Here is a 24,459-nt window from a genome sequence, read left to right as displayed (position 1 = left end):
ACATTGTACAACCTATAGTTTTAGTCAGTTGTTTTTAAAAATACAAGAATTATATGTAAGTCACTTTACAAATTTATGCTGTAGCCCAACTTTAACATGATTGATGAAACGATGCAAATTCGGGTAGGCCTATAGGCTACAGGTAAGCTATTTGCAGCTTGTAGAGTAGGCTACGGAGTAGGCCTATAAGAAATTATTATCGCTAGTCTAAGTGCTTCTGTTCAGTCATAATCCTTGCATGCTTTGTTTCTTTTCATTTTAATGTGATACGATACTCAGACTAGGCTCTTCTTTTTTGTAGATTTAACAGTTTTTTATTCACTGTAAATCCATTTACATATTATGTCTGTAAAGGTATCTACTGTGCTGCTGTATTTTTTACAGGAATTCCCTGGTAACCACAGCTGCCAGCGTTTTCCTGTAAAAACAACAGGTTTTTTTTTTTTACAGTGTGTGTCTCCAAACCGTCCCACATGAGCTGTCCGTCTGATATGTTCATTCCTAATCTTGTCCATTCTCATCACTCCCAAAGAGAAGCTCAACATCTTCAGCTCTGCCACCTCCAGCTCTGCCTCCTGTCTTTTTGTTAGTGCCACCGTCTCTAAACCGTACAACATAGCTGGTCTCACTACTGTCTTGTAAACTTTCCCCTTCACTCTTGTTCATATTCTTCGCTCACAGATCACTCCTGCCACCTTTCTCCACCCACTCCACCCTGCCTGCACTCTCTTCTTCACCTCTCTACCACATTCTCCATTACTTTGAACAGTTGACCCCAAATATTTAAACTCATCTACTTTCACCACTTCTACTCCTTGTAACTGCACTATTCCGCTGGGCTCCCTCTCATTCACACACATGTACTCAGTCTTGCTTCTACTGACTTTCATTCCCCTTCTCTCCAAAGCATATCTCCACCTCTCCAGACTAGACTCAACTTGCTCTCTACTCTCACTACAGATCACAATGTCATCTGCAAACATCATAGTCCATGGGGACTCCTGTCTGATCTCATCCTGTCCATCACCACTGCAAACAAGAAAGGACTCAGAGCTGATCCTTGAATGAGTCTGTCATTCCTACTGCACATCTCACTGCTGTCACACTATTCTTGTACATGTCCTGCACTACCCTAACATACTTCTCTGCCACTCCAGACTTCCTCATACAATACCACAGCTCTTCTCTTGGCACCCTATCATACGCTTTTTCCAAGTCCACAAACACACAATGTAACTCTTTCTGGCCTTCTCTGTACTTCTCCAACAGTATTCTCAGAGCAAACATTGCATCTGTAGTGCTCTTTCTCAGCATGAAACCCTATTGCTGCTCACAGATCTTCACCTGTTTTCTAAGCCTAGCTTCTACTACTCTTTCCCATAACTTCATGCTGTGGCTGATCAACTTTATGCCTCTGTAGTTACTGCAGCTCTGCACATCACCCTTGTTCTTGAAAATAGGAACCAGCAGACTTCGTCTCCACTCCTCAGGCATCCTCTCACTTTCCAAGATTTTATTAAACAATCTGGTTAGAAACTCCACTGCCATCTCTCCTAGACATTTCCATGCCTCCACTGGAATGTCATCTGGACCAACTGCCTTTCTGCTCTTCATCCTCTTCATAGCAGCCCTCACATCTTCCTTACTAATCTCTTGTACTTCCTGACTTACTCTCACTACATCATCCAGCCTTTTCTCTCGCTCATTTTCTTCATTCATCAGCTCTTCAAGATATTCCCTCCACCTTCTCAGCACACACTCTTCACTTGTCAGCACATTACCATGTGCATCTTTTACCACTCTAACCTGCTGCACATCCTTTCCAACTCTGTCCCTTTGTCTGGCCAATCGGTACAAGTCCTTTTCTCCTTCCTTACTATTCAACTTCTTGTACAGCTCGCAATATGCCTTTTCCTTCGCTTTTGCCACATCTCTTTTCACCTTATGCCGCATCTCCTTGACTCCTGTCTACTTTCTTCATATCTCCGACTATCCCAAAACTTTTTCACCAACCTCTTTCTCCTTATGCTTTCCTGGACCTCTTCATTCCACCACCAAGTTTCCTTGTCTTCCTTCCACTGTCCAGATGTCATACCCAGTACTGTCCAAGCTGTCTCCCTCACCACATCTGCAGTACTTTTCCAGTTGTCCAAAATTGCTTCACCTCCAACCAGTGCTTCTCTCACCTGCTCGCTAAATTTCACACAACAGTCTTCCTCCTTCAGCTTCCACCATCTGATCCTTTGTTGAGCTCTCACTCTCTTCTTCTTCTTTACCTCTAAAGTCATCAACAAACAACCATCCTATGCTGTCTAACGACACTCTCTCCTGCCACCACCTTACAGTCTCTGATTTCTTTTAGCTTGCATCTCCTATAAAGAATATAGTCCACCTGTGTGCACCTTCCTCCACTCTTATATGTTACCCTGTGCTCCTCCCTTTTCTTAAAGTAGGTATTCACCACAGCCATTTCCATCCTTTTTGCAAAATCAACTACCATCTGTCCTTCCCATTCCTATTTCCTATACCATATCTACCCATTACTTCCTTTTCACCTGTGTTCCCTTTACACTGTGTGTGTGTGTGTGTGTGTGTGTGTGTGTGTGTGTGTGTGTGTGTGTGTGTGTGTGTGTGTGTGTGTGTGTGTGTGTGTGTGTGTGTGTGTGTGTGTGTGTGTGTATTTAGGGTAATATTTATGAAATGTTTTACAAATATTTCACTTTGGATAGCCAACAATTTTAAATTTTGTTTTGAGTGATTCAGTTACAAAAACATTGTCTATTCCCCTATTAACATTTGGATCACAACAACATGGGAACATGTTAGTGACTATTTGATCAAATTGGGAAAACTTTCTAGTCTAACATTTAATAAGTACATTAGAAATTGAAATTCAAATTGCCATTTTGTTGTCAAATTTGTAACTTTTATTTGTAACTTTTATGTATGATTACTGTCAGGTGTTTTTCTATCTTATAGGCCAGCTGACCAGGTTTAGACTTTCAAAAGCATCACTTACTCATCTTACTCCAATTAAGGGTCACGGGGGCTGGAGCCTATCCCAGCAGTCATAGGGCATGAGGTGGTGTACACTCTGGACAGGACGCCAGTCAGTCGTAGGGTCACATATAGACCAACAAACACATTCACACCCGTACACACTCTTATGGGCAATTTAAAGTTTTCAATCCCCCTAATCTGCATGTTTTGGATGTGGGAGGAAGCCGGAGCACCTGGCAGGAATCCATGCCAACACAGGGAGAACATGCAAACTCCACACAGAAAGGGCACAGGTGGGAATCGATCCCATGACCTTACTGTGAGGCAACAGTGCCACCGTGCCACCTTGCTGCCCTCAAAAACATCAATTATTATTAAATTATATAGTCAATAAGACTATACTCCGCCCATTACGCGCAGCCACTCCCCACTGTCTGTGCACAAAGCTTCCTCTTGTCTCCACAGTTCGCCTGGTTGACAGATTGAACGCACTCTCCGGGAATGGGACCTCTACTGAGTTCAAAGAAAATCTTCGAGTTCTTTCGCGTTTACGCTCTGCAGAAACTACTTTTCAAACTGCAGGGATAGTTGTTACTGCAGGTGACGACTGACGGCAGCAGGGGCGCCTGGCCGACGCACGAGAAGCTGTCGGTTTGTCACAAGGTTTCAGAAGAGTAACTTTAACACCTTAAAGTAGACTCTGATTAATTCGATGAGCGCGTTGCAGTTTCACACCAACTGTAGTTCAGCCGAGTCGTGCGTAAAATAGCTGTGCGTAAAGTTGGCGCTGTTGTGCATCGGGGCAGCCAAAAGAAGAACGCACTCGAGTTAAGCTTTGTAAAGTTTGAGTCTGCGACAACTTGTGAGGACTTTGACAATCATGGCAAAATGGTTTAGAGATTTTCCCATCAACCTGAAGAATGGAAGCGAACGGGTCCGCTCGGCGTCAGAGTCTGGTCCACAAACTCGACCCAAACCTTCGTTTTCTCGGGACAGTCTGAAAGGAAATCATCGAAAGGACGGCGGTGTGGGAGGTTTATTAGCAGGGAGAAATAGGAAAAATTCTGCGATAGAATTAGGTCGAAACAACGCGGGCTCAGGTGGGACAGTGTGGGACAGTCTAAGTCCTGGAAAAGGTCGCAAGAACTCCAAGAACGAGGCAGGGAGTGGGACAGCAGACGAGAACCGTCCGGTGAGGACGTCTAGTCTGGCGCAAGCGTACATCAACAGGATGATCAAAGTGGACAAGCAAGACAAGACTCCCAAACTGAACGGGATAAGTGAGCAGAAGGTGATCGAGAACGAGCGCAGGTCGGATATTAAAACAACGGTGAGTACCAAAGAGGATGGAACTCGTGCCACTTTACGCGTCACATTTCACATGGCATTTATTTGCAATCCAGCCATGGTATTAACATCACGAATTAATTTACAGAGCAACAAACAAAATGCCATTGTGAGTTGAGGCCAGTGCTTCCCTTTGTTTATGTTTTTCTGCCTGGATTCAGTTTCATTCCTCGGAAAAGAACACAATGAAGTTTCACTGCATTGTGACAGATCAGACAGGGACACACACACATACAATGTGCTGACCTCTTTGCATGCATTTCCTCTTGTCCCTTCAGTACTTGTCACTCAGTCATGGACACCACTCACATGCTTTGCTTTGTTGTTATTATCGGTGTATGTGAACAGGTACAGCAGGCCTGCTTTGTGCTTTCTGACTGATTCTTTTCCTCCTCACAGCTGATTATCTTGGAAGACTATGCAGATCCTTTTGATGCAGAGAAAACCAAGGAGCAGAGAGAGGCTGAGAGAGCAGGAGTGAATGATGGGTACATGGAGCCATATGATGCCCAGGTCATCATCACAGGTGAGGTCAGAGGGCAAACATCAGGGTTATCATCCTTCACGCAGGTCGTGATCTGATTTCTCTGTTTGTCTGGAGACACTGATATTTTGTATGTTGCAGGAGCTATTAGACCTCAAACTCTCTCACTCCTACACAAATTTTTAGACTATTTATATGGTGCATCAACAGTAATTCTTCACATTTGGTCAAATTTCTCACTTCAGTGAATCCATTTCACTGACTTATCACTGACATAAAGTAAGACATCATGTTATCTGGGTCAAAGCTCAAAGCAGGCCTTTTTTGTCATTTTAACAAAGCTTATAGTATCATAAAAAAGTCAGGGTCAAAGTAAATCTTCTCTCTTATTGTCTTGTTGTTTGAAAGTACAGCACGATGAATCTTACAAAAAATTTTTTTTACAGCACAATAAAGAACGTATGACCAGGGGTTCCTGAGATAAAGCATAACGGCTACCAATATATATATATATATATATATATATATATATATATATATATATATATATATATATATATATATATATATATATATATATATATATATATATATATATAGATAGATAGATAGATAGATAGATAGATAGATAGATAGATAGATAGATAGATAGATGTAATTCCTTACATGTAACTTTGTTTTATATATTTTAGGTTAGCATGCATGCAGTTGACTTGACAGATTTTTGACTAAATTAATTAATTACGTAGTTCAAAATTGGTGAACTGAATCTGCCTGTTTATTACTCATTATTTTAGCCAAAAAAGACATACTCATTTTCATTGTCATTCAGTAAAAAACATCACAGATGCTGTCACAGAAGGAAATATTGATGCGCTGCATGAATGGATAAAAACAGAAAGCACAGAATACCAGTCCAAGGTGTGTGATAGTGATAAATAGTTAAAAAAAAAACCTGACGGTCACTGTATCTGTGTATACACAACATACAATAAATAAATAAAGGACACTGGATATTGTACATATGAAGATGCTACAAGGATAAAGTTGCTACCAAATGCTACAGTGTGTTCTATATCCTACACTCTTTGTTGCACAGTGCTTTCTATTAATTTGCATTTAACTGTCTTATGATGGTTGGGTAAAAGCTGTCCCTGAATCAGCGTGTTTGGCAACTCATGCTATGGTACCATCTACCTGAGGGCAGGATGGAAAACAGATTGTTAAAGGGATGTGACGTGTCCCTGATTATCCTTCTTGCGCTGGACAAGCAGCGCTGTTCTGCCAGTTCACCAATGGTTGGCAGCCTGGTCCTAATAATGTTTTCTGCTGACCTCACGATCCTCCCTAGATTTATAATCCTCAAATTTCTTAGTTTGTATTCCCAGAGAGCAATTGCATATAGTGTGATGCATCATAGTGACTGAATACAACTGTTAAAGTTTTCCATTATACTCTGATGTTTGCAGAAAATCTACATTAAAGTCCCTGTGTAGTTGTACACAATGCAAGGTGGAGGGTGTCCTCCTTTCTCAGTTTTGTAATCGTGCTGCCATAATGGACTGCATTTATATAGCGCTTTTCCATCTGCATCAGACGCTCAAAGCGCTTTACAATTATGCCTCACATTCACCCTGATGTCAGGGTGCTGCCATACAAGGCGCTCACTACACACCGGGAGCAATAGGGGATTAAAGGCCTTGCCCAAGGGCCCTTAGTGATTTTCCAGGCAGGCGGGGAATTGAACCCATGATCTTCTGGACTCAAGCCCAACACCTTAACCACTAGACCATCACCTCCCCTAATAATCATTAGGGGAGATGATGGGGAGGTGATCAAAACCATAATCATTCCATTGGTTAAGCACTCTGTGGGTACTCATTTTGTTGTGACTGAAAATGTTAGTATAGTGTGTATCCTGACTATGACCATTCAGATCAGCTCCGCATCCCAGTATAGTCCAGTTCTTCAAAGTTCAATGGAACTGTAAAACATTTAACTTCTTATCATCATCATTGCACCACAGCATAACTGCTGCATGTCCTTTGAAATGACTGCACATAACATATAATGGCTTATTTTGAATTTGATACACAAAATACTTGAAAAAGAGTCTCAAACCAAATGATATCTCTGTTGACATGGTTATGGCTTTTGCAGTGTATGTGCTAGCGCACAACAGACCCTGACTCACTCATCCATCTTCACCTGCTTATCCGGGCTCAGGTGCAGACCCTGACTGTGGCTTTTAAATATGAAATTCGTAATTTGATATGGCTGCACATTTATGAATCATCCAGCAGGAGTCAACATTCAGCTTGTCTTCCTTCTGATACAGATCGGGAACAATGCACCGATTGTTGCAAAGGTTTCAAAATGTTTCAAAACAGTGCCTCAAGTTTGCCATCACAAATTTCCAGTACTGACAAAAAGTTTTGATATCAATCCCAGTCATATGTTCAATCTAGTCTCTAATTTAATGCGTTAATTGGTCAGTCTGTGAATTACAGGATGATGACATTTATTGTTTTTCAGTTACTCCCTACACAAGGTCATTGGGACGAATCCACTCAGTCAAATGTTTCAAATTCAAAAGAAAATAGGCAGTTGTATTACCAAAGGAGGCATTACATATAGAAAAACAAATCAGAAAATATGACATATACATATAGTAAATTACCATATTAATATTCAGATTATCAAATACCAATTGTGTTTATTATCAGTCATAATAATTTTATTATAAACCTGTTAACATTAAGAATTTATTTTATTGAAAACAGTAGAATGACTGTGGTGTGATTGTGGTTCCTTTGTATAGAAGATTGGGGAATATGAGTGTGAATATCATCCATCGTTCCTCAGACGGTGGGCAGGTGAAAACATATTGTGCAGCTATAGTACAGCTGTCTCTTTCTTCATGCAGTAAGTAGCATAATTAACTCACTCATCTCTGTTTTTACTGTATGAGCCCCATGTTGTTATGAGCACAAGGAAAAAGTGTGAAAAATCAGTATTATCAGTATAAAATGAATTGTGTTTATGTTTTGTAATCCAGGTTTACAGAAACAGATGTACAGTAGCTGCTGATTTATGCATGAAAGATTTAGGTCTAAGATCACTAGAATTGTTATTTTTATGTTAAAGTGCATATATGAGAAATAAATCTATTTTCTGTAATTAAATAGAATCTTTGTGAATTTTGTGTGAATTTTGAAGTACCACTAGGAGGCGCTACAAGAACCATTAATGGTATTAATGGTTTGAGAACCTCTTGATTTATATGACAAGAAATGTCAGAAAATAACAATAATGATCATAATAGTAATAATAATAATGATAATAAACCAAGTCCATCATTATTTTTCAAAAACTAAAGGTCATCACTTCAAATGTCTTAGGATTTATTGAACTTCATCCCAAATCTATTTACTTAATATTAATTAAATGCAATTCTATATTATAATATAATTAAATGTAATCCTGTAGTTCCTCACAATTAGAATCATTTTTGTATTTTTTTAAATTATAGACCAGGGGTTTTCAAAATGTGGTAGAGTGAGCCCCCCTCAGAGAACAAAGGAATAGCTTCACCCCCCCCCCCCCCATGACACGCATACACACAATTTCAACATCTTTGTATATTTATTTTTATTGTTTTACACATGTTAAACACATTTTAAATATATTTATGTGTTTTTAAGGAACTGTCTATGCATTTACACATTTTATAGACTTTGTAAACATTTTAAATATTTTAAAAGAACTTTCTATTATTTCACACATTTTACACCCTTTTAAAACATTTTAAATGTGTTTTTAAAAAACTTTCTATTCTTCTATTTTTACCTTTTGTCATACTTTAAACATCATTTTTTTTTAAACATTTAAACATCTGTGTGTGCTTTTAAACATCTTTGGCATAACACATTTTAACATAAATAATATTAATTAAACTTTTGTACATATTTAATCTCTCATCTAGTCTTTCTTGCCTCTTGTTTAGTGCGAGCAATGAGTCTGGGTCTTTGACGCACACAGGTGGCTGATGCGGGGACGCACTGAGGAGAGGAGCGAACGAAGATCGTCCTCTACTTTTTTCTTTTTTGGTTGCCCCAAACTGTCTTCTCACTGGTAGATTTACAGACTAAAAATTTATCAATTTTACTCCTGGAATGTTAGTTAACATGATGGTCTCGTGGTTAAGCTATTGAGCTTGAGATCCTCGGTTCAAATCCCAGCCTGACTGGAAAATCACTAAGGGCCCTTGGGCAAGGTCTTTAATCCCCTAGTTGCTCCCGGTGTGTAGTGAGCGCCTTGTATGGCAGCAGCCTGACATCGGGGTGAATGTGAGGCATTATTGTAAAGCACTTTGAGCATCTGATGCAGATGGAAAAGCGCTATATAAATGCAGTCCCTTTACTATCTAGCAATGTTTTCTTTTCCTTCCCCCCCCCCCCCCCCAATTCTTTTTTGTTGGTTAAAAGTGTTTAGTTATTTTTTGTGCCCCCCAGAGCGAGCACACCCCACAGGGGAAAACCGCTGTTATATACCATTTCTGCTCTGTGGATTATTGTACATATTCGCTCATTCTTCTCAGTACTAAAAGTATCTCGCAGGGTAAATTTGTTCTTGTTGAGTGTTTTAACTGGACTGAGGGTCGAACTGGGTCCTCGGTCTTGCCTCTGTCCTCCTGCACCACTGGTGGTTACTATAGCAATGGTGTTGTGCAGGGACAATGGGTGCAGCTTCCTCTTCCAGCTTCCTGTCTCCTGCCTCTGTTTCCTTTGCCCCATTCTTTTGATAGGAAGTTGGCCCCAGTGCCCCCCATGTGCGCATGCAGGCACGCACACACGCGTACACACACACACACACACACACACACACACACACACACACACACACACACACACACACACACACACACACACACACACACACACACACACACACTTTTATGGTGCTTTACGTGTGAAAATAATTGAAAGACCCCCACCTCCCAAAACCCCATCACAAAAGCCGCAGGTCCCCGTTGGTCTCGCCCCGTCATTTCCCAGCAGTCCGGAAATGGCCTTGTCACTCAGCCAATCAGGGACTGTGTTGACCTTTCTTCCTGTAGTTCCATTGTTTGGTCACACAATAGTGCAGACACACAGGCTACCTGTCAGACAGCTCAGAAACACTGAAATTCCTCCCCAAATTAATGACTTCTCACAACAATATTCACAGATGTGACAGAATTAAAAATAAATAAATCAAATTTAAGATCAAATCATGACAGATTTTGTTCTTCCTGGTAGCCAAAATAACTAACATGTTAGGAAATAGAGAGCTGTGCTCAAAGTGTTGTAGAACAGCATTAAATTCCAGTGTTTAAGAAATAAATAAATTCTTTATTTGAATTTGAACCTTGTGGATTCATGAAGTCACTGAACAGAAGTGTTTGGCAATACCGTTACATTTGCAGGAGAATGAAAATCCAAATCTTTAGGGTTTTGGTGTTTCCTGTCTTCAATCAATCAATCAATCAATCAATCAATTTTTTATATAGCGCCAAATCACAACAAACAGTTGCCCCAAGGTGCTTTATATTGTAAGGCAAGGCCATACAATAATTATGTAAAACCCCAAAGGTCAAAACGACCCCCTGTGAGCAAGCACTTGGCTACAGTGGGAAGGAAAAACTCCCTTTTAACAGGAAGAAACCTCCAGCAGAACCAGGCTCAGGGAGGGGCAGTCTTCTGCTGGGACTGGTTGGGGCTGAGGGAGAGAACCAGGAAAAAGACATGCTGTGGAGGGGAGCAGAGATCCATCACTAATGATTAAATGCAGAGTGGTGCATACAGAGCAAAAAGAGAAAGAAACAGTGCATCATGGGAACCCCCCAGCAGTCTACGTCTATAGCAGCATAACTAAGGGATGGTTCAGGGTCACCTGATCCAGCCCTAACTATAAGCTTTAGCAAAAAGGAAAGTTTTAAGCCTAATCTTAAAAGTAGAGAGGGTGTCTGTCTCCCTGATCTGAATTGGGAGCTGGTTCCAGAGGAGAGGAGCCTGAAAGCTGAAGGCTCTGCCTCCCATTCTACTGTTACAAACCCTAGGAACTACAAGTAAGCCTGCAGTCTGAGAGCGAAGCGCTCTATTGGGGTGATATGGTACTACGAGGTCCCTAAGATAAGATGGGACCTGATTATTCAAAACCTTATAAGTAAGAAGAAGAATTTTAAATTCTATTCTAGAATTAACAGGAAGCCAATGAAGAGAGGCCAATATGGGTGAGATATGCTCTCTCCTTCTAGTCCCCGTTAGTACTCTAGCTGCAGCATTTTGAATTAACTGAAGGCTTTTTAGGGAACTTTTAGGACAACCTGATAATAATGAATTACAATAGTCCAGCCTAGAGGAAATAAATGCATGAATTAGTTTTTCAGCATCACTCTGAGACAAGACCTTTCTGATTTTAGAGATATTGTGTAAATGCAAAAAAGCAGTCCTACATATTTGTTTAATATGCCCTTTGAATGACATATCCTGATCAAAAATGACTCCAAGATTTGTCACAGTATTAAAGGTCTGTCATTGATCAAACACACTGACACACAAACAAACACACAGTAAAATAATATAAAATAGCATAAATAACAATAAAAAGTGTAATGAAATAACGTAAATAAAACCAGAGTTCCTGTTCAATTTCTGTGCAAATATTTTAGAAAGTCATGCAAAATTCCAAAAGAAAGAAAAAACTTATGTTGTCATTATGGGGTGTTGTGAGTAGAATTTTGAGGGGGAAAAGTAAATTTACCATTTGGAATAAGGCTGTAACATAACAAAATGTGGAAAAAGTGAAGTGCTGTGAATACTTTCCAGATGCACCGTATGTATCTTTAATTTATAAACTCATTTTAAAATAATACACTATATACTTATAGCCCTCCGTAAAGCTAGGACATCTTACTACTCATCACTAATTGAAGAAAATAATAACAACCCCAGGTTTCTTTTCAGCACTGTAGCCAGGCTGACAAAGAGTCAGAGCTCTATTGAGCCGAGTATTCCTTTAACTTTAACTAGTAATGACTTCATGACTTTCTTTGCTAATAAAATTTTAACTATTAGAGAAAAAATTACTCATAACCATCCCAAAGACGTATCGTTATCTTTGGCTGCTTTCAGTGATGCCGGTATTTGGTTAGACTCTTTCTCTCCAATTGTTCTGTCTGAGCTATTTTCATTAGTTACTTCATCCAAACCATCAACATGTCTATTAGACCCCATTCCTACCAGGCTGCTCAAGGAAGCCCTACCATTATTTAATGCTTCGATCTTAAATATGATCAATCTATCTTTATTAGTTGGCTATGTACCACAGGCTTTTAAGGTGGCAGTAATTAAACCATTACTTAAAAAGCCATCACTTGACCCAGCTATCTTAGCTAATTATAGGCCAATCTCCAACCTTCCTTTTCTCTCAAAAATTCTTGAAAGGGTAGTTGTAAAACAGCTAACTGATCATCTGCAGAGGAATGGTCTATTTGAAGAGTTTCAGTCAGGTTTTAGAATTCATCATAGTAAAGAAACAGCATTAGTGAAGGTTACAAATGATCTTCTTATGGCCTCAGACAGTGGACTCATCTCTGTACTTGTTCTGTTAGACCTCAGTGCTGCTTTTGATACTGTTGACCATAAAATTTTATTACAGAGATTAGAGCATGCCATAGGTATTAAAGGCACTGCGCTACGGTGGTTTGAATCATATTTATCTAATAGATTACAATTTGTTCATGTAAATGGGGAATCTTCTTCACAGACTAAGGTTAATTATGGAGTTCCACAAGGTTCTGTGCTAGGACCAATTTTATTCACTTTATACATGCTTCCCTTAGGCAGTATTATTAGACGGCATTGCTTAAATTTTCATTGTTACGCAGATGATACCCAGCTTTATCTATCCATGAAGTCAGAGGACACACACCAATTAGCTAAACTGCAGGATTGTCTTACAGACATAAAGACATGGATGACCTCTAATTTCCTGCTTTTAAACTCAGATAAAACTGAAGTTATTGTACTTGGCCCCACAAATCTTAGAAACATGGTGTCTAACCAGATCCTTACTCTGGATGGCATTACCCTGACCTCTAGTAATACTGTGAGAAATCTTGGAGTCATTTTTGATCAGGATATGTCATTCAATGCGCATATTAAACAAATATGTAGGACTGCTTTTTTGCATTTACGCAATATCTCTAAAATTAGAAAGGTCTTGTCTCAGAGTGATGCTGAAAAACTAATTCATGCATTTATTTCCTCTAGGCTGGACTACTGTAATTCATTATTATCAGGTTGTCCTAAAAGTTCCCTGAAAAGCCTTCAGTTAATTCAAAATGCTGCAGCTAGAGTACTGACAGGGACTAGAAGGAGAGAACATATCTCACCCATATTGGCCTCTCTTCATTGGCTTCCTGTTAATTCTAGAATAGAATTTAAAATTCTTCTTCTTATTTATAAGGTTTTGAATAATCAGGTCCCATCTTATCTTAGGGACCTCATAGTACCATATCACCCCAATAGAGCGCTTTGCTCTCAGACTGCAGGCTTATTTGTAGTTCCTAGGGTTTGTAAGAGTAGAATGGGAGGCAGAGCCTTCAGCTTTCAGGCTCCTCTCCTGTGGAACCAGCTCCCAATTCAGATCAGGGAGACAGACACCCTCTCTACTTTTAAGATTAGGCTTAAAACTTTCCTTTTTGCTAAAGCTTATAGTTAGGGCTGGATCAGGTGACCCTGAACCATCCCTTAGTTATGCTGCTATAGACGTAGACTGCTGGGGGGTTCCCATGATGCACTGTTTCTTTCTCTTTTTGCGCTGTATGCACCACTCTGCATTTAATCATTAGTGATTGATCTCTGCTCCCCTCCACAGCATGTCTTTTTCCTGGTTCTCTCCCTCAGCCCCAACCAGTCCCAGCAGAAGACTGCCCCTCCCTGAGCCTGGTTCTGCTGGAGGTTTCTTCCTGTTAAAAGGGAGTTTTTTTTTTCTTCCCACTGTCGCCAAGTGCTTGCTCACAGGGGGTCGTTTTGACCGTTGGGGTTTTTACGTAATTTTTGTATGGCCTTGCCTTACAATATAAAGCGCCTTGGGGCAACTGTTTGTTGTGATTTGGCGCTATATAAATAAAATTGATTGATTGATTGACTTACAGTATGTAGTGTATGAAGCTCCTGGGTTTGAAGTAAAATTACTTTTTTCTTACATGTTACAAATAGTAAGCCAATGATAATAATAATGATAATAATAATAATAATAATAATATATTATCATTAAATAATCTTTTTTACGTATTAGAATGTGATTATTATTATTAAATGGCAAATGAACTGCATTTATATAGCGCTTTTCCATCTATATCAGTCTCAAAGCGCTTTACAGTAATGCTTCACATTCACCATTCCACCAGCTCTTGTGGGTCTGCCCCTGCAGAGTGTGTGTGCAGCGGCAGAGAAATGAGTTCACTCTGTTCTTACCAACTCCGTGCTCTCAGATAGCGAGACAGATGATCTTAAATCGACCTATTGTGAATTTAAAGTGAAAGTGTGGTCATGTATTTCAAAAAGCACAGCGCCGTGTGTCCACCCCCTGGAGCAAAAGGATGCACACTTCTTTTAAGTGAATCAACTAACTAATCAAAAAACACCTTTATGAGACGAATTCTCGTCAGACTTGATCAGAGCTTTCATCTATCTTTTGCCGAAAAGGTTCGCTCACAACCCCATACGCGGTCATAACATGTGATTTCGGGAAAGTGGGTCCTCACCCAGTAGTTCACCTTGAACTCAGTCTTATAGTTGTATACCATGTCTTTGCCACTGTTCTTCACAAGAACAACATCTAGCATTGCCATCCTTACACAAAAGGCAATCTCACTCCACTGTTCTCAGTTTTAACTCCACAAGGGTGGAACAAGTTACCATTTGCTATCAGAACAGGGGCGTCCTTCTCTAAGAACATCTTGACCTGGCTGCGGCAGTTAGATGGTTACTTTCGAGAGGTGAGGATGGCTTGTGTGGTTGCCATCCAGGACCCAAGGCAGTTCCATGGAGTGGTGGATTCAGGAATATGGAGCACCAGTGCATGCTCCCAGAGAGAACAACTAAAGAATTACATCTAGCAATAAAACATCATAATGACAAGAGTGAAAACAGTACGTCTGAAGCCACTCTGTTAATTTTTCTGCTTTAGAGGTTCGCAGACGAGGCTCCAAAGACCTCCTGAAGGTTTGTGTTCTGCTTGATCGAGGCCATGGGGAGCAGATGGGAGACGATCCTAAACCCACGCCCCCCAATATCTATGACATACCATACGAGGGCGAACTGAAGAGTGACAGTGAGGGGGTGTGGATCCCTGTGACACGACCAGAGTCTGACGGCCGTCCTGCCGGAGAATACGAGCTGCCCTGGGAGTGGAGGAAGGAGGACATTGTTCGAGCTCTGTCAGGTTGGGAACGAATACTGAAAGAGAGGGATTATGGGAAGGGGTGGGGGTTTAGGGTGCAGAGGAAGGATGTCATGAGGTTTATTTGTACAGTAATGCCACAACAGATTTGTGCTTGCTTTAGAGAGGAAGCAAAACAATCCGTCTGAATCACTATCCAGAGATGTGTTTACTTTGGTAGCACTGTCATTCTGTGACATTATGATGAAAGGCTGATATTGTCTCGCCTGTGTGTCGCAGCTCAGTTTGAAGCCATGGATTGTTCTCTGAGTAAAGAGAGCGGGTCAGCCGCCAGCCGCCATCAACAACAGCAGACTCTGAGACAGAAGAACTGGAGCCACAAAACACTGATCTCCTCGTCTCCATCCTCCCCCTCTTCGCCATCCTTCCCCTCCTCTCCCATTCTCAAGCTTTCCCCTCTCACACCTCCATCTCCTTCCTACCCCACACTCAAACTCTCCCCACTTTCACCCACTTCCCCACCTAATAAGCTTTCCACCCCGCCTCCTGTCTCCCCCGGTGCCCCACTAGAAGGGGAAGCCATCAAAGTAGACCCCAACCTGCCCCTGGAGAAGCAAAGGTAAGGAGGGATTTAAGTCACTTTAAAGGTGTATGACAGTTATTACAGTGTCATTTATTTGTCTTATATCATAAGATTACAGCTAATTTTATTATACTGGTAAATTATTTGTTTGGGAGCCATTCCATGGCAGATATGGAGTATTCACACTGTGAGACTTTACCAAGCGGTAAGCTTCAGTGGTCTCAGATGAGGCCCACTCAGAAGAAGAAAACGTTGCAGTTCCTTGACTAGCCACGTGAGGCTGGCTCCAAAAGCAAGCAGGTTCCCATTCAAGTACATGGTAAAATGTCCAAAATTACAGCAGGAATAAACACATTTACAGCCTGGTCCAAAATATGGTTTTGGTCCCACAAGATAGTTTCCTCCTCCATGACAACTGAACGGGGGTGATTTTTCCCCCCTGAACCTCTTAGTTTAAGACGTTATAAGCCATAAAGGGCACGGTCGCTTTGAGTAACAGCTGCTGAGCCTAGTGCCTCCGATTCTCACACTGCGGTCAGATTAGCTACACGGGGGCAACATTTTTCTTTTTTCTTTTTTTCATTTTTTGATACTCTGTGTGCTTCTTACCCTGTGTGCTGCTATACAAATGCTGCTGGAGCCTCAATTTCCCAGAGGGAGTCTTCCCAAGGGATCAATAAAGTTCTGTCTAATCTAAGCAGTTTTCATTTGTCACTTGTTGGGTGTTCCTGGAGCGTAGTCAGCTCCTGGCTACTTGACATTACTGTGCACAGTATTTAATAATAGGTTATAAAGGATGGAAAAACTGAATACTGTCACTATGAGTTTTTTGTCCATGCTTGACGGATTGGTGGAACCAAAGTTCACTCGATTTGTTTCAGTCCAGTGTCTTTCACAGTGATGTTCCTGTATCACTAGTTAGCATGCTAACATTTCTGTAAGATGTCTTGTAAATTACTTCTGAAATATTATATGGTTACAAAAACAGCACATTTATTTCACAGTAATGGTAGTTGTAGTGCAGAGTTGTTCAGCATTTGCATCTATTTTGGTCCAGTCTAGCTGGCAGCATAGCAACCGTTGTCTCTAGTCAAAATGGCTACTCATTGAAAATGAATGGCAGCTCATTGCTTGTGGTCACTAATGTGACTGTAAGGCCCGAAGACCACTCGATGCAGCCGCTAGCTGTTGTGGAAGACTGTGTTTGCCATTTTGAGCATTTTATTACAAATATCTGGAATAATATAACTCATTGTGTGGTGAAATGTCCTAATGGATCATCTAAGATTTTCCCGCTGCAGTATTCGCGCTGTGTGAAATTCTTGTCTTATTTAACGTTGCAGCTATCGGTAACGTGATCTGCTAGGTCTTGTTAATGCATGAAAACATTCGACTCATACCTTTGAATGCCCACACCAAAGCAAACCTTCATGAGAACCACCACAGAATCCCCAAACATATAATTTAATATTTACCAGAACTGAAGTTAGCATGCTAGCTTAGTTGGTTTATAGTTCAGGCTTCACTGAGTCACCCAAGAAGTAAAAAACAATGTAATTGTAATTAAGATTGGTGTTGACAACTGACACAGCAGACTTGGGTTAGTCTTTCCTGTGTCCAGCAGATATCCAGCAAAAACTTCATGTGAAATGGTTTGAAAATGTGAATTTCCCCCCCAAAAAACAAACAAGCAAACAAAAAACCTATAAATAATAATAATAAATAATAAATGAAGAATTTGTGGTAACAAGGAAAATCTTTTCATGGCTTAAACCCTAATAAATAAATAAATAAATGTTTTATCTTGCTGTGTCATTCAAGCTTTAACCAAAAATGTACTTCAACCAGTTGACAAAAGAATTAGCATGATAATGAATATAATCCTTAACAGCTATATGACACACGTGTAGTTTACCAGCTATGTACATGAGTATTTGAGTTATTACAAGACACCACCTCTAGGTTTTGGAAATTAAAGAAATTGATATATAAGCTCATTTCAACCAGCATGGAACAACACCCACACCTGTTCCTAATTACCACCATGCATGTGATGACATTCCCTACAACAAGCCCAGATTATGTCCAGCAGGTGGCAGAGAAGCTGCATATAACTTCAACACACCTGCTCCTAATCCACATATCTGGTCACCATCCACAAACCATCCAGCAGATGGCAGTGTCCAGCAAGTAGAAGGCAGTTCTAGGGGATATGTTACATAAGCAAAATAAAGCTGCTTTTTTTAGTTTGATCTGGTGCAATGAGTTTGTCTCCATTCGATACCGTTATACATCCTGTAATATGAAAAAAAAAAGCAACAACAAAAGTTCATCTGGTTTATTCCCACCTCCAAACTGATCCTGCAGGACACCGTATGAACATCTTTGGATCAGTCCTGTGATAGGATGGAGACCTTCCTGCTTACCACTGCATGCTGGGATAGGGTTCTTTGCCTCCTGTGACCACGAACAGGATTAGCCTGTAGAAATTAAACCAACAAGATAAGAGGTTTGAGAGATGTTGTAGTTGTCCTCCTATGTCAGGGTGTTCATGAGAGTCTAAATTCAGACCACAGTATTTACTCTGCAGAGTTGCTGTTGATTTCCAATGTACGAGTATTTTTCATCTTTCATTCTTATATGAAAGATTCAGCTCTAAAATGGCCTTTCAGACACTCTGTGATCTTCACCCCCTGGTTTCAGCTTTGTTTGCACTGACAGAGTGTGCAGGGTCTTCTGTGTGTACAGCAAGTTATAATTCTTTCGTGTTTTAATGCAGAATTAAAGATGCGTCCTCAACGTGAGGCTTATTGAAGAGACAGACACAAACCATCTTTTCTCATCTCATTAAGCACGGCCTTTCTTTAAATGTGGTATGTGCGCAGAGCATGTGAGCATTGGTTCATACCAGATTGTGGCTGAGCATCAGTATGTTTGTGCCTGTAAGCCACATTCAGTGTGTTTATAGCCAGCTCAGCCCGTAGCCACTTTGAGCTCCACCTTACGTCCTAAAAGGCCTCATTCTGCACAAATATAAATACAACATTTTTGTTTTGCTGCCTGTTTTTAATGTATTGAAGCAATATACCTAAGATTTCTTTTATATGCACAAAAGGCTTATTTCTCTTGAATTTTGTTCACAAATTTGTTAAAATCGCTGTTCTTAAGCACTTCACTCTGGCTGAGATCATTCATCCACCTGACTGGAGTGGCTGATTAAACAGGTGTGCCTTGGTCTGGTCACAAGAACAGGCCACTCTAAAATGTTTTGGACGGGGTGTTGCAAAGATTTACCTTGAGGTTGGCAAAATTAGAGTGCACGTTACATTTGAATTTCAATTTATTTTCATTTTTTATAGTGCCAAATCACAACAAAGTTGCCTCAAGGCACTTCACACAAGTAAGGACTAACCTTGCCAACCCCCAGAGCAAGCACACAGGTGACAGTGGTAAGGAAAGAAACTCCCTCTGATGATTTGAGGAAGAAACCTCAAGCAGACCAGACTCAAAGGGGGAGCCTTCTGCTTGGGCCATGCAGAGGGACATAAAAGCACAATAACTCACTTACTGGACAATCAAAACTATATACAAATATCCAAAAACCAAGGGAAGAAAAAAAAGGAGAGGGGGAGAGAGGGAGACTATGATTAAAATGATTATTTTTTAAGTTAATTTTTGCCACCCCCAAAAAGGAAAGTGCCACTTCATTCTTTTGTGGTGTGTATGTGTTTGTGTTACAGTGTGTGTGTGTGTGTGTGTGTGTGTGTGTGTGTGTGTGTGTGTAGGGGGGGGGGGGCAGCCTTTGAAGTGAGTGTCAAGATACCATGAAAGTCAAGTGTTGCGTGGACACAATAATGAGTTCTTGCAAAAGAATCAAAATATTTATAATAAATAACAATAAAAAAATACTTTATTTCAGACTCACAAATGTGTCCATGAAACATAATGAACAAAGTGTGTGTGTGTGTGTGTGTGTGTGTGTATATATATATATATGTGTGTGTGTGTGTGTAAAACATCACGTTATGTTGACTTATGTTAACATTACTTTTTATATGTTATTGTCCTCGACCATCATGAAAAGAGAACATGTCATTTTAATGTTTCACATTTTATGTCATGACCTGTGTTTGTGCATCCTTTAAATAAAGTGTGTCATTATTAAGAATTTCAACTTTTATTTCAGAATAACTTGTTTCTTTAAAGTTAAATATTCACCACAGATTATTATCTGCATAGTTAATGTGAACCGTGATGTAATTATACATCGTGATGTGTATTATATTATATCGTGGAACTAGAGCATCATGACACGCCAACAAATAGTGGGAGTCCAGTGAACCGTTGACACAACACAAAGCTACAGATGTCACAGGTTTTGAAGGAATGTGTCCCATTGCTGTTGCCGGTTATCTGAATGTTCATTTCACTACCCAAAGATGCCTCCAGTGTTGTTTCCAACCTGTCTCCCAATTGATCTCCTCTGATTTATGCTGGCTGTAAATCTTTGTCTCCTGACTCCTTCCTGCCTTATGTCAGTCATCTCATACTTTGACATTTGCCTGGAGTCCACGTGTCACTATCTTACATGTCGTCTGCTATCTCTGTCTGTGTTCTGCCCCCCCGTCCCCTTACCTTTCCAAGTTGGTACCACGGCAGTGTGAGTCGGCAGCAGGCTGAGGCTCAGCTGCAGCGCTGCAAGGAAGCCAGCTTCCTCGTGAGAGACAGCGAGTCAGGAACCAGCAAATACTCCATCGCTCTAAAGTGAGTGCAGGCACCATAACTGTACAATATACAAGAATTCTTTGTTATTCAGACTTGATATGCATGATGTGTGTACGTATACTATGGTCAGACAAATAACAGCATTCACATATATTAGGGAGTTAGTTAGGGAGTTATTTTGTGGGCCTTTCCAATAACACTACCGCAGGCTGCACATGGGAAATATTAAAGGATTATTAACCGAGTGAGAGGTCTGTACGGGGAAATATCAGCCCGAGGTGTCAGTACGGACCGAAAAACACCAAGGTCTGATATCCCTGTACAGACTGAGCAAGTGAGGTTAATAATTCATTTATTATATGGCTGTTATATAAACATGCAAACTTATAGTATCAGCTGAATATGCTGGTGACGGCGTTGAGCTCGTTCACTTCTTCACCTCCATGAAGAACTTGCTAACAGATGGTCCAGTTGTTAGCTGGTGCTTTCAATCTGTGTGTTTTTTCCGATGCTGTTTAGATATTTATGGAGTATGTTTATGTCCAACTTGGTTTTTCTAATCGTGTTTTTAGCTTCCTGGTTTGTAATGAAAATACGCATTACAGACTGATTGTCATGGTAACCGGTCCGATATGGGAAAATATCTGACCGATAATCAGCCAATCAGAGCGCGCAAAGCGTCGCAGCCATATAATCTGGTTGTTAAGTGTGACGTAACGCATCATGTGATTTTCAACTTCTGGTTCCAAACAAAAAAGGTGCGCTGTCATTAACATTGAGAACTGCACTGAGATGCTCTGATCAGGCTGCACTTAAACCGCTGCACACAGACAACAGCATTAACAGCGCAACATAAAACTCTTTGTATATTGTGCCTAAAACTCTCCTGGATGTATTAACTGGGTTTTTAGACGTTGTAACTGCATTTATTTTATGTAAAAGTGTCAGACGTTCAGGATGTTTCTCCATTATTTTCAATTGGAGTTGCTGTGAGCTGCGATCGCTTCCTGTTCATGTTGTTTGGGGAGAAAGTGAAGTCTGCACTTTAACACCACCTAATTTTTTATTAACAAACAGACATGTATATTTTACCTGTGCATAATAAAATTTTTAAAGTAAAAGAAAAAAAACTTTTAAGTGTTCTTACCTTAGAAACAGACGAATCGGTTAACGGAGGTGCAGAGAAGGGAGGGACAGACGTTTGTGCACACTGTAAACACAAACTAAACTTAAACTGTAGATCCTTAAAAGGATCAAACAGATGTAACTTTAATTGTAAACTTGGAGGTCTTTGGTCCCGGAAACAGATTTATCACGTGATGCGTTACGTCAGAGCTTAACAACAGGATAATTTATCTTATTTTCATTCTTTCATGGGATATTACAGGTGTTTTTCTTTGTTTTAATTTGACATTTAAAAGTCCTGCAAAATAATTGACATTGACCTCTTAAAAGTTAAATATCAAGGCACCCATTTCCAGTTAACAATTGAACAAACTTGTTAAATTGTGGTTGTTTTCCCCTTTCAACATCAGCTCAGTCTGTCTGTTTTAAAGGCATTATTAAGGAGCAAACTGGCATTCATAGCAACATCTGACGTGTTAATGCATACATGTCGTTTGCAGAGATGACACTCCAGATAATGGTGTCAGAAACAGGTTTGTCTTTACTAGCAGAAAAGCTGAAGTCATGTGGTTGTGTGGGAGCATGTCCATGCACGTGCATATGCCTGCGTGCACCTTAGCGAGTCCCTATTATTAACTTCCATTTATAAAGACGGTGAAATCAGGAAATATGCAGCTTCATGTTTGCTGTTGTGCTTCTGTGTCTCTCAATTTGTCTTTTAGGACCAGTCAGAATTCTGTGCATATCATCGTGGCTCAGACTAAGAGCAGTAAGGGCCTGGGCTACACGCTGGATCAGAGTAGCTGTGTATTTTCCAGTATCCCTGAGCTGGTCCATCACTACTGCACGCACAGACTGCCTTTCACTGGAGCCGAGCACATGAGCCTACAGCATCCTGTTCCCAGGCCACAATGAGCAAGGAACAAACAAATATAAGAGACACAAATACACGTGTGCAGAGACACATGTGCTATCTGCAAATGCAAAGAGATGCAGCTAAATATTTTAATGCATGTGTATTCACACATACAAACATATGCTGCTTTGGATTCTTTTGTGTCCTACTTACAAGTGCATCCAGAAAGTATTCACAGTGCTTCACTTTTCCCTCATTTTGTTATGTTACAGCCTTATTACAGAATGGAGTAAATTATTTTTAACTCCTTAAAATTCCACTCACAACACCCCGTACTGAGAACATGATAAAAGTTTTTTTTTTTTTTTTGCAAATTGATTCAAAATAAACAACTAAGAAATCACTTCTACGTAAGTATTCACACCCTTTGCTCAATACTTTGTTGATGCACTGTCTCTTCAGAGATGTTCAATCGGATTCAGGTCTGGGTCCTGAAGCCACTCCTTTGATATCTTGGCTGTCTGCGTAGGGTCATTGTCCTGCTGAAAGATGAACTGTCGCCCCAGTCCGAAGTCAAGAGCGCTCTGGAGCAGGTTTTCATCCAGGATGTCTCTGTACATTGCTGCATTCATCTTTCCCTCAATCCTGACTAGTCTCCCAGTTCTTCCCACTGAAAAACATCCCCACAGCATTATGCTGCCACCACCATGCTTCACTGTAGGGATGGTATTAGCTCGGTGATGAGCGGTGTCTGGTTTCCAACAAACATGACGCTTGGCATTTACGACAAAGAGTTCAGTCTTTGTCTCATTAGACCAGAGAATTTTGTTTCTCATGGACTCAGAGTCTTTCAGGTGCCTTTTGGAGTTTGCCAAAAGGCCATGTTTTTTTTTAAACAAATTTACAAAAATCTAAAAAACTACCTTTTTCATATTGTCATTATTGGGTATTGTGTGTAGGATTTTGAGGGGAAAAAATGAATTTCATCCATTTTGGAATAAAGCTGTAAAAAAAACAAAACAAAAAAGTGTAAAATTGCAGCGCTGTTAATACTTTCTGGATGCACGGTATGTTTATGGGGCCTATCCCACACGCAGTTATTTTTTCACCCTGCATCTGTGTCTTTGATACCACTTGCACTCATGTAGGCATGTTGGTCTAAAAGTGAGGTGTGGTGAAGCATAGAGGTGGTGCGTTCATATTGTCCATCACCACAAGCATTTGCTCCTTAGACAAGCAAAACCTTGTCTATCTGTCTAGCACTGTACAGACAGATTTACAATAGCGGCTTCACAATACACGTACACTTTGCCTGCACATATCTTCACCAGTTGCTTATTATGATGGTGTCTTATGGCCACTGTGGGCAAAGAAAATAAGATGAGTGGAAGGAGATAGCAACATATTTTATGAGTGAACTGTCCCTCCCTCCTCTCTCTTTCTCTCTCTCTCTCTTTCCCTGAGAGACAGGCAACCTCATCGCGATAAGATAAAAAGCATACGTGAATTGAAAACAGCCATAAAATGAAATTACAGTAAATACTCAGATGAAAAAAAAAAATCACCTAGCTACTGCATTGCTTCACTTCAGGGAGCTTTGGTGGCCACTGTGTGATGTGCATTCTATGACAGGTTCAGCCAATCCATTCACGAGCCAGAAATCCTTTTACTTGCATACAATTCCTTGATAACACAGTACAGTGTGCCTAGGACACTCCAGTTTAAACAGAAGGATAGATGCAGCTCTGACTGGTTGATATCAGATTCAGACTATAAAATGCCTGTGAATAATGAACATGGTCAACTCAATCCCTTCGTGTACAGCACCTGGCTTTGTGCTAGTATTTGATATTGCTTAGATAGCAACATGCACTTGGATATGCCCCA

General features: G+C 40.4%; 1 protein-coding gene across 1 annotated transcript; it reads left to right on the top strand.

Annotated features, from left to right (window-relative positions):
- The first annotated feature begins 3,463 nt into the window (after positions 1-3,463).
- she (Src homology 2 domain containing E) lies at positions 3,464-22,796 on the top strand. Its single transcript, XM_034174783.1, has 6 exons — positions 3,464-4,330; positions 4,747-4,873; positions 15,071-15,325; positions 15,563-15,902; positions 20,511-20,630; positions 22,439-22,796. Exons 1-6 carry the CDS (start codon positions 3,881-3,883, stop codon positions 22,629-22,631), a joined length of 1,485 nt encoding a protein of 494 aa, XP_034030674.1. The 5' UTR covers positions 3,464-3,880; the 3' UTR covers positions 22,632-22,796.
- The last annotated feature ends 1,663 nt before the right edge of the window (positions 22,797-24,459 follow it).

Source organism: Thalassophryne amazonica, chromosome 7 (genome assembly GCF_902500255.1).
Source record: "Thalassophryne amazonica chromosome 7, fThaAma1.1, whole genome shotgun sequence".
Lineage (NCBI taxonomy): Eukaryota > Metazoa > Chordata > Actinopteri > Batrachoidiformes > Batrachoididae > Thalassophryne > Thalassophryne amazonica.
Note: the sequence above shows the minus strand (reverse complement) of the source record. Positions and strands in the feature narration are given on the sequence as shown.

Excerpts from the sequence above, each read along its gene's own strand:
- she (XM_034174783.1), top strand. The coding sequence starts at position 3,881 with ATGGCAAAATGGTTTAGAGATTTTCCCATCAACCTGAAGAATGGAAGC. Across the intron at positions 4,331-4,746 it reads GGTCGGATATTAAAACAACG|CTGATTATCTTGGAAGACTA; the intron begins GTGAGTACCAAA and ends TCCTCCTCACAG. Across the intron at positions 15,326-15,562 it reads CATTGTTCGAGCTCTGTCAG|CTCAGTTTGAAGCCATGGAT; the intron begins GTTGGGAACGAA and ends TGTGTGTCGCAG.